This window comes from Rhinopithecus bieti, unplaced genomic scaffold (genome assembly GCF_001698545.2).
Source record: "Rhinopithecus bieti isolate Rb0 unplaced genomic scaffold, ASM169854v2 scaffold_2439, whole genome shotgun sequence".
Taxonomy (NCBI): Eukaryota; Metazoa; Chordata; class Mammalia; order Primates; family Cercopithecidae; genus Rhinopithecus; species Rhinopithecus bieti.
Window position 1 is genome coordinate 25,779 of NW_016804232.1, and position 17,799 is coordinate 43,577.

The window sequence follows — 17,799 nt, forward strand, 5'->3', positions numbered from 1 at the left end:
AAACACTGTGTCTTTTCTTTTATACTCCTGTGATTAAGAAGCAGTTTAGTGTCATATTCAGGAGGAACCAGATTACCTGGGTCCCTCCCTAGGCTGTCCTGCCACTTACCAGCTCTGTGATTTGGACAAGTGCATGAACTAATACTCCACTTATTTCAGGAGTTAGATATGTTTGATGAGAACAACAGAGCAGACATTATAGGTAGTGTGGGTTAAAGGAGCTAATACATACAAAGAATTGAGAACATTGTAGAGAACTTACATACACACACACACACACACACACACACACGATACAATTCTCTCTTCCTTTACAGGTAAGATCAAGGGTTATTCCAACATGGAGGGTCTCATCCAACGATCCCCGGGGTGACTTGGAGCTCTAGTCTGACGATCTCATGCTGACAAATTCTCCTCTCTACCCCTCGCAGAAAAAAAGGCACTTACTCCTTCCGGAATTTATCCCAGATATCCTAGCATTTACTTAGAGAATTGCAACCCTTAAACTGTTCGGTGTGGTCTCACAGACCAGCTCAAAGACATGACTCGTCTGGCAGATCATGCAACCCCAATTCTGTAAGCTTTCATTTCTTTCATTGTAAATGGCACCAGTGATAGTTATATTGCAGGGGGGTTGTCTTGACTGTACGTAATAAGAATCCCTCTCTCAACTGCACCTTGCTACTTACTAGAAGTCTCTAGGTGGTGATATGATGGACAGTGGCATGACTTATGTTCTCTCAGTCCCCAGACAAGTCTTTAACTCATTAAGAAACAGTGTCAAATAAAAATTCTGGAGCACAAGTCCTGGGATCAGGTGGGAATGAAAGTATAAGCATAACCCATAACAGCTTCCTGGAAAGCCCTGGAAGAGCCTCAGAGAAGGCGAGCCTGAGTCTGGGAGCCCAGCTGGGGACTGGCTGTGGTTGCCCCTGTTGGGAAGGATGTGGTGGGCACAGACCCTGGGAGGGGATTTTGTGCATCTTGTCTCTACAGTTCTAGTACAGTGTAATCCCATCCTGCACAGTAGTAAATGGCCATGTCTTCTTTCTCTACGGACTTGATGGTAAGGATTGAAGTGAGAGTTTGAGAATTCTTTCTTGCTTCCACTTTGTTGCTCCTCTTACCCATGCTGCCTTGAACTGCGGATTTTGTTGAGGTAATATAGATCAGATGCTCCAAAGCCTGATTCGGTTTCTGCCAGTACCAGTGAATGACATCGTTTGCAAAGTTAGTGCTCTGTATCTTGCAAGGTATGTCAATACTTTTCTTGACTTCCGTGGAAACGGATAGCTGGAACTGCTCCACTTTTGATAATCCAAGTCCAACTGTAAGTAAAAGAGGAGAATTTCCAATGAACATCTGAGAGTGGAAGAGGGAAACATTGAAGAATTATTTTGGTCACACAGCTAGACTGAAATGTTCAGACAGCAACTCACATGCCCAGAAGGAGGAGAAGGCGAATGCTTCCAGCAGTGACATCCTGTCTTCAGGGCGGTGTCCCCAAGGAGAAGGCAAGGAAGTGTGGACCTGGTGGCTAGACACCTCGGGTCAGGGGCTGGAGGGTGTGGCCTGAATTGAGGAGAGAAAAGAAAGTGGTTTTTTGGGCCCTTCAGTGCCACCTGCAGGCTCAGCACTGCGCCCCCCTCCTGCTCACACTGCTTATCTCAGATCAGGCTAGCAGTCTTGATGAGGTTCTGTGCACGAATTTGAGGGGGTCATGGGGATTGCTTAATTTCTATGGAAATGAGAAGGATTTCTAATTGCTTAGGAGTTGTTCATAAACACTTTTCCTCAGTATAATATTTTAAATTGTTGCATATTTAATAAACATTAACTTTTATAATAGCAAATACTTACTGAGCATTTTCTATTTGCTAGCCTTTTTTTCTAAATGATTTTCACCTTCTAATCTTCACAATGATCACATAATATGGGTACTTGGAATTTTCATTTTATGGATGAGGTAATGAGACACAGAGTCATCAAGTAACTGCACAGAAGTCACACAGCGGATAGGTAGAATGTGCTGGTAACGGTGCTGGTCGAAGAAACTCAGAGCTATGGGGAAATATAACAATAAAAACATCTATGGTCATATCACGAAGGCCCACTACTATTCGCTTTATCATGTACTCGACTGTAGATTTTTTCATTGTAGATACACGAATATTAATATGATTTTATGGACTATAGATATATTTACATGTATAGTGCTCTGTATTCTTTCAGTTCAGCTTATATTCTGAGCAACTTCCCATGTCATTGGAGAATTTTTTATTTATATGTATTTTTTGAGACAAGATCTTGCTCTGTCGCCCACCCTGGAGTGCAGTAGCACACTCATGGCTCACTGCAGCCTCATCCTCTCAGGCTCAAGCAATCCTTTCATCCCCAGCCTCTTGAGTAACTGGGACTATAGGCACACACCACCATGCCTGGCTAATTTTGTATTTTTTGTAGAGACAGGGTTTCACCGCGTTGCCCAGGCTGGCCTCCAACTTCTGAGCTCAAGCAATCCACCCACCTCAGCCTCCCAAAGTGCTGGGATTACAGGCGTGAGCAACTGCACCCAACCAAAACATTTTTAAATGTCTGACTGTTCATTTTTATCACACAGGGGCTGCCTGACCCTGTGCAGAGTTCTTAATCTCTTTGCGTCTCAAATCTCCATCTGAAAATGGATATAATAATAACACCGGTATTAAAATTTTTATGCAGACTAAATAGCCAAGTACACCTAGTATAGCTCCTGACATACAGTAAATTTTCAGTAATTAGTAGATTTTATTATTACTACTACATTTTTATCTCCCCCCTATTTTTTATTTTTATTTTGTAGAGATAGGGTCTTGCTATGTTGGCCAGGATGGAGTGCAGTGGTATAATCATGGTTCACTGCAGCCTTGAATTCCTGAGCTCAAGCCATCCTCCTGCCTCAGCCTCTTGAGCAGCTAGGACTACAGGCATGGACCACCATGCACAGTTTCCCTCCACTTCCAGCCATTTAGTTTCCCCAACAGTTTTCATTCTTAAAATGCTTTGCTGACTGTTTTGAAGTGGTAACCCAGCTAAATCAAGGGAAACCAGTCAAATATTGTTAGTACTTCATTTTCCCACATTACAAAACTGCTCTTCCCCTCCATTTGGTTCCATTTTATGATTTCCATGTGGCCTTCTCGGAGATCTTCTGGTGCCTCAGGGCTCCTTTAACCTTGGACAGTGATCGTCCCTGTCACTTTTGTCCAGCTCTGGCTCGTGTTGTGTGGGACGGGTGTGAACTCTGACAGCTTGGGTCCTCCCTAGGAGACAGGAGAGGAAGCAGCTGGCTCGGATGGCTCCTCCTAAAGCAGTTGCCCTGTTCACCCTCTTTTCTGATAAATACCATTTCTGAGATACTCAATGCTGGGGAGTTGAATGTTGAGGAGGTAGAGGTCAGCAGACCAGTGGGCCTGTGGCTACAACTAGAAGGACTCATTATTCCCCTGCACAGGATGTGTCCTGGGAATGGGAAGGAGGAGAGGGTGCCCATGCTGCAGGCTGAGCCAGTCTGCAGGGCCCAGCTTAGAGCCCTGGTACTGCCACAGCTAGGGCAGCCACAGTCACCCTGGAACTCACTAGGCACCCTGCACACTCATTCCTGCCAGACAGTTCTTTCCACACTCTGCAACTCCAGCAGCAGTGTGTGTGTGTGTGTGTGATGGGGAGGTTGTGAGGAGTGTGTCTGATTGCTGGAGTCCACAGTCTACCTGACTACCTGGAATAAAGGCTGAGAAAATGCATCAGGCATTTTCTTTTCTGTAGAGGGAGATGAATTCATTCATTCACCAAAACCCGTGAGGTAAAAATTCCCTAAACACAGGAAAGGATTACTAGCAGTCTAGAAGAAAGACAAATGGACACTTTAAAGACACTTTTCTGTTTGTTTTTTTATTGTTTTTTTCAAACAAATAAAGGGAACAAAGGCATAATTTATATTATTGAAAACATTGTCAGAAAACAGATATTCACTTTTCATAATATTAATAGTTTGCATTAATTGAGGACATTGTCTGTGGCAGGCTCTGTGCTGCAAGTACCTTTGTCCATTATCTATTAAGTGGGGGTTCTTATTATTGTTCCCATTCTCCAGATGGGAAAATAGAAGCTTTGACATAGCAGGCATTTTATTCCAGACCAAGGCATTTTTACAGAGCAGGCATTTTGTCCAAGTATACACTTTGTTCTGTCAGGAGTTAAGTGACAGGACAGTAATTTGCAACAGAGGGTCTAACTCTAGAACCTGTGTGCTTAATGAAACCTTTTATTTCTCCCAAATATATCAATTATATACATATATGTATACACAAATATATATATATATATGAAGTACTTGTGCATGAATACATTTATTCTTCTTTTCTGTTGCAGATATAAATATTTCTGGTTGTGCCATTTTGATTACCCAACTAGGAAAAGAGAGAGAGAGAGAGGGAGAATAACAGAGGCTTTTGACTGAACACCTGAAATATCGAAAGAGCACATTAAATTCTTTGTAAAAATATTCTCACATAATTTGAGCAAAGAGAAAAGCAATCTCATTAGCTCAGAGGAAATTGCAGATGATTGCTGGTGACCAGGCATCTTGTCTACCCAGTCTTTGCCTCCGAGGACAGGTCAGAGGCTTCAGGTCAGTGTCAGGTGTGTGTGATCGCTGGTGTCAGGAAAGCAGGTAAATGGTTCAAGCAGGGACTACCGTTCCTTGCCACTGCTGAGGTTTCAGATACATCTGGATAACATTAGCCAGGCTGCAACAACAACAAACCCACCAGTTCATTTACAAATAATTAGATAGTTAAACAGCAGTGAGATAGAGACAGAGACAGAGAAGAGATAGAGGTGGAGGTGGAGGTGGAGGTGGAGGTAGAGATAAGTGTATCTAGTGAAGATTGCAATATCAGCAATGTCCCTGAGGGAAGGTTTTCCTTGATTAGTTGTCCAAACCATTTCACACAAGGGGATGTAGACAAAAGTGAAATTAAATAACAAATACTGGTAATTAGTACTTACTGAGTCCATTCTCTACTCCAGGCTTGATGCTCAGCATTTTGTATTTATTATCTCAACAAATCCTCACAACAGTCACTGGAGCCTGACACACAGAAGACAAAGCTGAAGACGCTCAGGTTGACTCAAGCCCTCTGACTCCAGTCTGCACTCCTTGACTTCACACCATGGTGTCACTTATGCGAATGACTTTTTTCATGACCATCAGTTTTTCTCAAGGCTCTGGAATGTAATGTCTGGTGGCTGAATTCAAACATTATTTTCATTAGTTCTTTAATGATTATTTTTGTGTAAACTAATTTTGTCTTTCCATGGGATTAGGAAGCTTAATAGATTCAGTTTATTTAAAGCCTTGTATCTTATCTGTGTGGCTTTATCACGAATTACCTCCTAAACAGACCCCCACTCCCCAGAGCACAAATAAGGCTTCTTTTTACTAATGAACAAAAGGCATGCCCTTAGGCAGAATAATTAGACAAAGACACCTTTCTCCAGCATGTCGTAGCCCAGCTCCAGAGTGTGCAGGGGGTGGGTGTGAGATGGGATTTTGGTTCCCACTGGCGCCCCTCACCCAAGTGACTTTCAGCAGGGCATAGCCACCCAGCTAACTTTGAGCAGGGGACAGTGATGGAACATGCACACTCTATCATTCAATGCAGAGGGGAAATGTACGCAACCTATACCTGTCATTTCTTGCTCGTTCTGATATTGCGGGGAGGCACTAAACTTACCAACTTAAAATAGTTTCCACCAGGTTAGAGCAGCCTCTTTCAGATGGGCTCGGTCTCTTTGTGGTGCCTGCTTAGGCTTTTCTGTGTTTCTCTCTCTTCCTCCTTCTCATCCCCAGGATGACATCGCTACCCAGGGGCAGGGTGTGTGAATGAGTTCTTAGAGTTGTCTTCCTGCTACCCTCTGCATCCTCAACAACTTCCAGCACTTTGCCCTGCTGATCTCAGGGATTTCACTCTTCCTCTGAACTGGCTGGTGTAATAACCAGACTGAACTTACCACTATTGACTCCACACCATGCCCTTGGGATGTAAAGTTCCCTTCCTGCAGTTTCTCATCAAAATCCCAGGTGCTGTGCTCACCAGCCCCCTCAGTACCTTTGTACCCTCTCAGAGAACCTGAGAAGCATCTGGGACTCCTACATGCACAGCCTGTGTGGAAAGTGGTGCTGCTTTGGGCTCACCTGTGCAAATGCCTTCCACTTTTGATGAAGTTCTACCAGGGCCATATTAGGGAAGCTTGACAGGAGCCAGACACTCACAGACTCTCCTTATGCCTATCTTGGATTTCTCTCGGGCTTTCTATCCCCTCTGCCATAAGGCCCTCAGAGGCAAGGGAACCAGGAAGTTCCTCCATGTAATGCTCTACCCCTCTCACTCTCCCCACCGGCTCGCACTTCCCAGCCAGAAGGAACAGCACTTCTCCCTGGGAGGGTGTTAACATCACCGATATCATATGCTGAGTCTTCATATCCAGCAGCTGTAATAAAATTGTGTGTTCTTAGTTTGCCAGGGTGGCCTTTTGACCTACGAATGAGAGAGTCACAACTTTAGAAAATTCTTTAAAAAAAATTGAACCTGATTTTAAGCCCAACATCTCACAATTAATTCAAAAGTGTGTTTGTTCTGGGCAACTATCTTCTCTTTCTATGGGTAGTAAATGTCATGGATTAGCTATAATAAAGATAGATTGAAAAGTGACATAATTTATTTTGGAGAATAAAAATATGTTGGCCACATGTTTCCAAAACATGATCCTCATTACACATTTTGATCATTTCCTTCAGTCTGGGCCATGAGGTTTTGATCCCTCTCCAAGTATCCCACCCATGATATTATCTGCTAAAGCAAGTTCACAATAACAGAGATGATCTTCTGTTTTCTTAGCCTTTTCTCCTCCAGTAAGAAGAAGGGTCCTAGGTCAGAATGCCGGTGGGGAGCGGGGTGGGGGTGGGGTGGGAGGCGGGAACTCTTCCAGATGTGCGTCCAACATGACCCTTTAGCCGTGGCTTCTTGAGTCACTGCCCATTCTGTCTTGACCTGGCTCTGCAGGACTAGGCAGTAGGTCCAGGTCAGTGCATAATTACCCACAAACGCCATAGTTTATTCTATAAAGTTTTGTTTGTTTGTGAGACAGAGTCTTGCTCTGTAGCCCAGGCTGGAGTGCAGTGGTGCAGTGGTGCAATCTTGGCTCTCTGCAACCTTTGCCTCCTGGGCTCAAGCCATCCTCCCACCTCAGCTTCCGGAATAGCTGAGACTACAGGCACGCCCCACCACACCTGGCTAATTTCTGTGTTTTTGTAGAGATAGGGTTTCACCATGGATAGAGATAGGGTTTCACCAGACACCCAGGCTGGTCTCAAATTCCTGAGGCCAACTGATCTACCCACCTCAGCCTCTGAAAGCGTTGGGATTATAGGCCTCAGCCACCGCACCTGGCCCTATTTCTATAAAGTTAATAAACACTAAGGGTATTCAAAGTGGCCCAATAGTGCAATTGAAAGAGCATGAACTATTTGTTTGGACAGATAACTGCCCCTGTCTAAGCATCAGTTATTTCCTTCACGAATAAGTTTACTTACCAGGGTCTTACGATAATCACCTGAGATTCTGAACATGTAGGACATCTATCCCATTTTCTGGCAGTCAATGGGAACTGAATGGATATTAATTCCATTTTGTTCCTTGCCAGCATCTTCACCCTGAGCATTTCACTATGACTAGAATTCTCTAAAAAATGAAATAATGGACCTTGCCTTCTCTCTGAAATAATCGTGTAGTTTCAACAAACGTAGTCTCTAAATAGGAACCTAAGTCAATAGGAAATGATGTCAAATCAGAAACTTGGGGGTATAGTTGCTGGCATTTGTGGGGTGCAATTGATAGTCATCAGACTCCCTTTCTGGTTTCCTGTGATCACAGAGGCATCATCTGAGGAACATAGGAAGTGCTGCAAGCTGAGGCTGAGGCCTAGCCAGGGCAGAGGGCTGAAGGAGGCTCTTCCACATTGGGAAGGATGTGGTCGCCTACATGATAACGGGGCAAGTGCTCATTACCTCGGCTCCACTGTCATGCTAGGTTCCTGGGGGACATTGTATTGAATCATCATGTCTTTCTACTTTTCTGGGAATTTTATATTAAGAACTAAAGGGGAGTAGTAGAATTTTATATATAGAATTTATATACAGAATTTCATATATGGTTGCAACTCTTTGCCTATCATTGACCTTGAACACGGTTTTTTCCAAGTAAATATCAAAGCCTCAAATGCCTGACTGGGTATTTGTCAGTCCCTGAGTGTGTATGAAAAGTTCTATCTGGATAACCTACAGTGAAAACATACGCTTTGCTTCTGCTAACGAAATAAAGATTTTCACTTGCTTCAATTGTTTTTACCCAGTTTCAACTAGAAACAAACTAGTATTTTCAACGAAACCAAAGTTATCAAGAAATGAGACATTCATTTTCAAAAAAATCCCTCAGCCAATCTGAGAAGTGGGGGAACAAGTTCACATTCCCAGAGTGAAGAAGAGGTGCATATCTGTAGCTGTGATGTCCCTTCTGCTCAGACTGAGTGCCCGAGAGAAGGCTGAGGAGACAGGAAACCTGGAGCAGGAGAAGCCGTGCCAGGGTGAGGAAGGGGAACCTCGTAGAGTGTTCACAGAGAAGATGGATGTCCCCGGGCCCTGCATCCAGATCAGTCATTTCTGAGGGTGCTGATTGGTCAGGATCACACGGGAACTCTACCCATAGCTATATGACACCATGATAATCAGTCCATTTGCCAGGGTAAAAGTTATTCACATCTTGTTGACTCTTAGAAACTTTTAGAAATATTCTTTCTCATTATTATTATTTCATCATGATTATCTAACTGGTTTCAGGGGAGAGTTGGTCCAAGTTACCACGTGTGCTATGACCTGAAGCCACCTGTCCACTTTTCCAGGTGAGAGTCCTCACTGGTTTACCTGGCAATTGAATGCTCATGGCACAGACTCAACACTTCCATGACCCACACACAGGGCTCTGCTCTGGACCCACGGTGGATGTAGGACCTGAGAGTCCTATTTGGTGTGGAAGTAGGAGAGCTACCTATCATCTCCTCACTGGGAGAGGAGGGAGTTTCCAGGGAACTCCCAACAGTGCTTTTCCGAGAAAGTCTTTGCAAAATTAGAGTTCCCAGGAATTCTCTAAGCTCTACTGTATTTAGCCTGGTTATAGCCCATGAGCCGAAGGTTGGAGTCATCAATTTTGTCTATCTCTTAGCAAGTCTTTGAGAAATATAGCCAACTAGCCCAGGGTTTCTCAGCCTCTGCATTATTGACATTTTGGGCTGGATAATTCTTTCTTGTGGAGCTGTCCTGTGCATTGTAGGATGTTTAGTAGCATCTCTGGCCTCTACTCACTAGATACTAGTAGCATTCTCACTCCGTTTGTGACAACAAAAAATGTCTTCAGATGTTACCAATGTCCGCTGGAGAGGGGATTGCCCTCCATTGAGAATCTCTGGTTTTGTCCTCTTCTTTTGGATTACTACCATTCTCCTGAGCTTAGAATGTCAGCGGAGATTGGGACAAAATGAAACTCCCACTGAACATCCAGTATGTAAAAATTCTCATCACTCAATGAGTAGTATCACCTAATCTTCTTTGCCACCATCTATTTTCTTAAGGAATTGGAGTGGATATTACAAAAAATACCTCTATCGCTCAGCATATAGCACTGCAGCTTTGCTAGACCACTTGTTACCGGCTACTTTCATATAACACATGCTAGATTTCATTGTTGCTACATCAAAGTCATATGTTGTAGGGATTGTTAAAGCCCCTTATTTCATCAAGAAGGATGCCTTTCCTATACTAGGAGCTCCATAAATATTGACTATCCTTAGGAGTAATTCATATGAGAAATCTATTGCAATGAATGAAATGTGTTAAAATTAAACTATAACTCTTTGTTATGGTGTTTACAATTTCCAAAACACTTTTACAAACATTGGCTCATTTAATCCAAACAATATTTTGAGGCAGGAAGGGATTCCCCATGCAGAAGAGGGGGTCATGTAAGGCCTCTCAGCTAGTAAATGGTACAACTGAAACTAAAACCTATTTCTTCAATACCAAGCAAATCCACATATTGTGCTATACAGGCGAGCATGCAATCATTCAGTTCTGCTTTTAATTCGAGTTCAACCTGCTGTTAGCTTGACTTGTTGCTCTCTGACACCCAGTGCACTCAACTATGAAAATGAAATTGAAATGCCTATCTACCAGCATTGGCTTAGACAGATGCATAATATGCCTGGCATAAAGTGGGAGCTCAGTGGATTCCATATCCTTCACCTCCTTCCTCTCTACTCTGCCTCCTTGTTGAAGCAGGATCAGCACAAAGCTACTGTTAGGAGGCCTAGTTTTGGCTTTGGGGTATGCTCTTTATCTTAGGATTTTAGTTCTTTGAGTTGAATGACAATAAATAACATCTCTAGACAGAGGAACTCCCCATCATGAGGTGTGGTGGGGCTCTCAGCTTTGCCCTTTAAGTGGAGGCTCTGTGACGTGGGGCCTCATGACCAGTTGTGGGGCTGCCATACCCATCCTCTTCCCCCAGAGGTTCCCCACGTCCACACCTCACCTCATAGCAAACATGGGCAAGGAAGGAACTGTCTGCAAATGTCCCATTTATCCTGTACTCGAGGAGGTGGTAAAAATTAATTCACTGAAGAGTTTGATTCAAAAAATAATGAAGTTCTATAAATAAAAGCATATCTGTAAATTTGGGATGCTTTTTTCCTAAAATACAACCTTTCAGTATTAGAAAATGTGATGATGACAAAAGCTAGGTTTTACTGTTGCAACCAGACTGTGCGTGACAAAAATGAACTTTCTCCTTTTCTTGTTTGGCAAGACTTTTACTTGAATATTCTGGCTCTACGAAGCCTTCCCAGTGATCCATTAACTTCTTCCTGCTCAGAACATTTATCTATGTCATGGAATCAAGGACTCATTAGTTTCATTTTTTTCCTTTGAAGAACAAGTGAATAGTATGGTGGTATTCCTATTGATATTCACTCAAAAGAGTCAGGTTGTTTGATTGCTGCATTATGTTTCATCCAGTAAACTGGAAGTCTTCCTGCTTCAACCTTTTTCATTAAAGGGCCAAATTCCCTACTTGGGTACACTTACAGGAACACATTCTGCATCCTTGTAAATATACAGAGAAGTCTGAGCCCCTCTTCCCTCCCTTGTCATTTATTCCAGTTCTTGCTGGGTGAGTGTGGTGTGGTGGGAAGAGGGTAAGTCTTACGGACCATCACACTCGCTCTATGTCCCTTTTCTGCTACTAGTGATGCTTGCGTGATCTTGGAAGCTACAGAGTCTCTCTGAATCTCCAGTTCCTCCTCTGAGAAAGGGGATGAGAAAATCACGTAAAGTTCCAGGCCTGACATTGACTTGGCCCTCCACCCATCCAAGCCCTCCCTGGGCAGCCACTCAGGAAGCAGAACATGATGTGGCCATCTCAGGCCAGGCTGCAGTTGGCCTTTCCTCCCTTTCCCGTCCACCTTTGGATAACATTTCTGTGCTCCTCAGCGGACTGAGGGTAAGGGAATGCAGCGGAAAGGTGATAATTAGGGCGAATATCTTTGTGTTCCATCTCGCTGCTTTTCTGTTGCTCAATAAACATAGTTTTGGTTACGCTTTTTTGCTTGTTAAAAAAAAAAAAATCTTAGAACCCAGAAGTCAGAAAAACTTGATTGCATAAGAAAATTCTCTGCAGAGAATTCTCTGCAGATTGTATCTAAGTAAACACCGTTAGCATCAATTCAACTAACTTCATGTGACCCTGGGGAATGGAGCTTAAAGCTGCAAGTGAAAAAAAAATCACAAAACGAATAATAAATGTTTTTATTTCCCCCCGAAATGTCTCCATTTAAAAGGTCGTGTTTGGTTTTGTTTTTCTCATCACTGTAGGAGATCAAGGCAATAGATTTTGTAGTCGGACAGACCCGGATTCAGATCCCAGCCTCGCTGCTTACTATCAAGTGTCTTAATTTATCAAAGTCTCAAATCTGTACCTAGAAAATATCTATAAAGGGCAGTTGTCCCCACACAGAACCGCTGCCGCCATCACTGTCTTTCAAGATCGCCCAGGTCCCTCCACCGCCACCACGCCTCTGGGAAGCGGCAACGCGACCCTCTGACCAGCCAGCCCCCTCCCGCCGCGCCCTCTGCCCACCTGCCAGCGCACCCCGCCCTCCCTCCCGCCCTGGCAGCCGCCCCATCTCCGCCCCTTCGGGCCAGCGGAGCCTCATGGCTCATAGGGCGTCCACGCCGCAGGGGTGGCCGTGGACTCGGCTGTGGGACACGTCATGGGCAGCACCTTCAGCTGGGGGAGCTCGGAGCCTGCCCAGCCTGCTGCCCAACAGACCTCCACCCGCGCTGCCCCCCAGCCCTTGCAGATGGGGCCCTGCGCCTACGAGAGCAGCCAGTTCCTGGACTGTTCGACCACTCAGAGTGACCTGTCCCTGCGTGAGGGCTCCAGCGAGGCCCTAAAGCAGTGCAAGTACAACCATGGTCTGAGGTCCCTGCTCTGAAGAGTTGGTGCAGACTCGGGGGCCAGCCCTGCACCCACCTGTACCCTTTGCTGACAGCTGGACCACAACACTAGATTGTACCAGATAGCTGGGATTGGAAGCGAAGAGATTTCTCACCCCACGAATAACCCAAGACACAAATGTGGAAATAAAAGAGTTTATTAAAAAAAGAGAATATCTATAAAAATGAGATAATAATAATGATAGTATTTTGTTAGGCTCAGAGGTCATAAAGCATGCAGTATAAAGTGCCATGCACATAAAAAGTACTCAATAAACAGTAGCTACTATTATTACAGTCATAAGAACATTTACTACATTATTTATTTTCACATAGAACTGAGCTCTGTCAGAGAATAGTTTGTACATTTAACTCTATACACGTAAACTCACTGATTTTTCTGTTTTCTGTGGCTAAGCAAATAAGGAAAGTCAGAGAAACCTGCTGACCCACGGACTGCAAATTCAAATTCTGCCAATTTCAGAACACAAATATGGAGTTTTGATAATTACTCTAACTTTAACTTATAATTAAGTAAAATATAAAGAGAACGGGACTACAGTAAAGTACAGCACGTGATTCAATCTCTCTGAATCCATTAGTACTTTGCTAATTTGCTAGTTAAAAGTTGACTTAAAAGTGACAAGAAGTTAAATTAGGGATCTACAGAAGAGACACATGAATTATAGCAACAGGGATAAGGGAATAAATTCTAGTTAATACGAACATGACAGGCATTTCTCTATTCTCAATCATCTAATGAGAGTTGGGATTGTTTCCCTATTTTAAACTTAGTTATTGTTGTAAAGAACACTATAAGCACAACTGGATTAATCATACTATTGATTCATGAAGCACTATAAGCATAAAGCACTATAATCATTTATCTAAATGTATGTCACCTTTATGTTTCTTATTTGAGTCTACTACATGTCGGTTATTTATTTAGTGAGTCAATAAATACCTAAGACTCCTTCACTTAACTCAAGAACAAAAGCATTATAAATAATCTACATGCTCCTCTATATTAAGAAATCAACTAAATAAGTACTAATGAATGATGATCTCTCAAGATTTGTCCAGTTTCCTGTTTTTTTACTCAAGAAACAGTCACACATCCTGTTCTGTTGGAGATGGGACCTTGGTGGTTTTGTGGAAAGTGAAACGAAACTAGATAAAACCTCTTGCTCCCTAGCTTGTCTTACTTATTTGAGGTCAAACATAATCCACTTATTGGGCCATCTGCAGGATTTCGTCCTTTGCTCATCCAAGTCCATTTTCCACCTAACTCTGCCTTAAAAGTCTGACCGCCCTGGGCTGCATGGATGGTCTTCCTTATCCTGCAGGTGTTGTTTGGGGGTCGAAAATGGAAACACCAGCAGGCAGCTGGGAAATAGGAGAGTGGGGTCAGCGTTCCCTCCCTGAAAAGGGGCCTTAAGTTGGCTGCATCCTCCCCCATTGGCCAATATACAGCGCCATTTGCCCCACAGCCAGAGCTGATGTCCAGGATCCAAGAGGTGTGGGTAGGAGTGGCTGTTCTCTTCTATATCCATTAGCTCACTGAAGAAAGTTGTTTCTTTTTTCCCAAGACCTTTGAGCTACAGGCTTGAAAATCCTAGTGCTCAAAGAAGACATACAAGCCCAATAAGCTGCCTTGAGCACTCAAATCACTAACATTTTCTTTAGCTCAGCATAGTAGTCAGTAGGAAACAGAAGAAAAGATAAGATTTTGTGTTTTAAAAGTAGCAAAAGTTGTTAAAGAAGAGGAAAGAAAAAGTAGTCAAGCAGAACCCCTTCCAGGCCTTTCTAACCAACAAATTTTACATATTGTCTCTAGGTGGTCAATAATATGCAAGGATATGTTTAATATTATAAAACATGAGTTCTTTTTTTAAGTAAATTTTAAAGTAAAATTCAAAAGTAATGTGTTTTCTATTAGACAATTTCAAAAGTACAGAAATGACACATATAAAAATACTCATGAGCGCAACGTCTGGAGATAAGCATTTCAAAGTCTGTGCCCTTTTTTCTCTACCCCAGGCTGCCTCTTGTGAACCCCTTCACAGGACTGAAAGCAAAAAGCACCCGAGACAAAATAGTCGACATGGATTTCCAGGTGGGTACAACAACTTCTAGAATTGTGGCTTCTATAAGATGACTCCTGGGCAGTAGACATTACTTTTTCCATAGTATTTGTATGTGTGGGGAGTTGGGCAACAGATGCTATAGTATATGAAAATATTGCTTTCCAAGATTTCCTTAGATTTTATTCAGATTTTGTGTTAACTACATAATATAATGTTGATTCTATTATTCGGAGTCATTGTATCTCACCCACCTCAGGTAGAAAAGAAAAGTAGTTGAACCCAAATCATCAGAATATTCAGGGCATCCATCCATACAACCCCCTGACCCATTAGGTAAAATGAACCCCTCAATAATAATGAAAGTATCAATCTCAATTCAATAGATATTCATTGAGGCCCTACTATATGCAGTGCAGTATATTCTAATAAGATGCTGTCAGCGTTTCTGTGAATCCAAAATGTAAACCATTTAATTGGCAAATATTAACTTAGAGCTGGTTTGCCTCTGGCTAGTTTTCCTCTGGTGTGGCCAAAATGTTCCTGGTGAAGCTCACCTTAGCCAAAAGGAGAAGGGCAGGAGGAGTAAAGGACTATAAATTTTGACTTGTTTTTCCCCCATAATGGTCGTCTGCACTACACACAAGGTCACTGTCCTCTCCAGCTGTGTGTGAGTCAAAGGTCTTAGGGAACCATGACCAAAAGCTTAGAATTAAATTAATCTGGGATGACCTTTTTTTTTTTTCTTTTGAAACAGAGTCTCGCTCTGTCACCCAAGCTGGAGTGCAGTGGTGCAATCTCGGCTCACTGCAAGCTCCACCTCCCCAGTTCACACCATTCTCCTGCCTCAGCCTCCCGAGTAGCTGGCACTACAGGTGCCCACCACCATGCCTGGCTAATTTTTTTTTGTAGTTTTAGAGAGACTGGGTTTCACCATATTAGCCAGGATGGTCTCGATCTCATGACCTTGTGATCCGCCCACCTCAGCCTCCCAAAGTGCTGGGATTACAGGCGTGAGCCACCATGGGATGACCTCTTATAAGAGTTTCTTCATACATAACTATTCTCTCTATAAAATGTAATAGCCATACCATCATAGATGTAGGCTAAGCCCTAGATACATAAAGATGTGTGTATTGGCCAGGCATGGTGGCTCACGCCTGTAATCCTAGCACTTCGGGAGGTTGAGGCGGGCGGATCACAATGTCAGGAGTTCAAGACCAGCCTGGCCAACATGGTGAAACCCCATCTCTACTAAAGATACAAAAAATTAGCCGGGCATGGTAGTGCGTGCCTGTAATCCCAGCTACTTGAGACGCTGAGGCAAGAGAATTGCTTGAACCTGGCAGGCGGAGGTTGCAGTGAGCTGAGATCATACATTGCATTCCAGCTTGGGCAACAAGAGCAGAACTCCATCTCAAAACAAAACAAAACAAAAGATGTGTGTGTGTTTTCTTGTATATACAGGCATGCACTGAATAATAACATTTCAGTCAAAGATGGACAAATTATAATGAAACTGCCCTATACACTTGTAGCATTTTTCTTTTATATTATATTTTTACTATACCTTTTCTATGCTGTGTTTAAATACACAAATACTTATCAGTGTTACAGTTGCGTATAGCATTCAGTACAGCAACACGCTGTGCAGGTTTGCAGCCCAGGAGCAATAAGCTATACCATATATCCTAGGTATGTAGTAGGCTGTACCATGTAAGTGTGTGTTAAGGGCACTCTACAATATCTGCACAACAAGGATATCGCCAAAGGATGCATTTCTTAGGATGTATTCCTGTCGTTAAGGGACACATGACTACATATGTGTGCTTGCTTTTGTTGTTGTTGTTGTTGTTGTTGTTGTATCTAGTTTTGTTTCTTGTCAGATAACACTGGGCTGTCACAATATGCCAAGCACTGGGCCAAATCCTTGATATGCATCATGTCGGGAGTTCTCACAGCCACCCATATGGTAACCACAGGACCTTTGCCTCACAGGTAAGGAAATGGGGCTAGAGAAACCCAAGGTCTTGCCACACAGCTCATCTGTGGTAAGCAGAGGCCCATTTGGACCTACGTACTTCTGACATGACAGGCTCAGGTCTTGACCACTTTGTACATTATATGTATACTCAGATAATTACTGAGCTGTTGAAAAATCAAAGTATCAGAGAAATTTGAGAAGATGAGACTAAGGATCATTCATCTCTCAACTCTTTCCCAGTGGAAATCTACTTTTCTCTATGTTATATTTGTAAGATCACATTTCTAGAAAGGGTTTCATGGCAAAAACATAAATTAAAACAACACCATCGACAATAATAAATTACAAAGCCTGAGTTGAACTAGAAATGAAAATTCATGAAAGATTCACAATCATGAGTTATATTCAAGTTGAGGACTGCCATTTTAGTGGTGAATGGCAGCCCAGTAGCAGAAAGTGGTTAAACAGAAGTAACCTTGGGCCTTTGCAGAGCATATGGGCCTTGTAATTTCTGCTGTGCATAATGCCTGGCTCAGAGTAGTCTATCAAAAACTCATGGTTGGATGACCAGGCACGGTGGCTCACGCCTGTAATGCCAGCACTTTGGAAGGCTGAGGCAGGCAGATCACGAGGTCAGGAGGAGATTGAGACCATCCTGGCCAACATGGTGAAACCCTGTCTCTATTAAAAATACAAAAAAATTAGCTCGGTGTGGTGGCATGCACCTGTAGTCCCAGCTACTCAGGAAGCTGAGGCAGGAGAATCCCTTGAACCCAGGAGGTGGAGGTTGCAGAAAATGAATTTTTCCTCAAACCCCAATCCAAAGTGGACTTTGACTTAGACTTGATTAGTGGAAGTGTTTACGAATTTTGTACAAAATCAAACATAACCACTCAAGGCATGCATGTGATAGACTTGTCATTGCAGTCTGCCCTGCTCACGGTTAACCTCCAGAAAAATGAATACCATTTAATGTCATATCCATTTTTTAATCGAGAGAGATAGGAAGATCAGAGAAAACTTATGTAATGCATATTGACTAGTACAAAAGAATCACACTAAAAATGTGTACATATTATGCCAGA

The 17,799-nt window shown here is 43.0% G+C and overlaps 1 pseudogene and 1 gene segment (V, D, J or C); one reads left to right on the plus strand and one right to left on the minus strand.

The window, feature by feature from the left end:
* Positions 1-990: 990 nt before the first annotated feature.
* Positions 991-1,568, minus strand: LOC108526554 (T-cell receptor gamma chain V region V108A-like). The segment is given in 2 exon segments: positions 991-1,328; positions 1,440-1,568. Coding segments are annotated over 2 exon segments (381 nt in total).
* Positions 1,569-10,619: 9,051 nt separating this feature from the next.
* Positions 10,620-15,484, plus strand: LOC108526555 (coiled-coil-helix-coiled-coil-helix domain-containing protein 10, mitochondrial pseudogene; annotated as a pseudogene). The gene is made up of 2 exons (XR_001884554.1): positions 10,620-10,754; positions 12,165-15,484. The product of XR_001884554.1 is annotated as a coiled-coil-helix-coiled-coil-helix domain-containing protein 10, mitochondrial pseudogene (transcript).
* Positions 15,485-17,799: the final 2,315 nt, after the last annotated feature.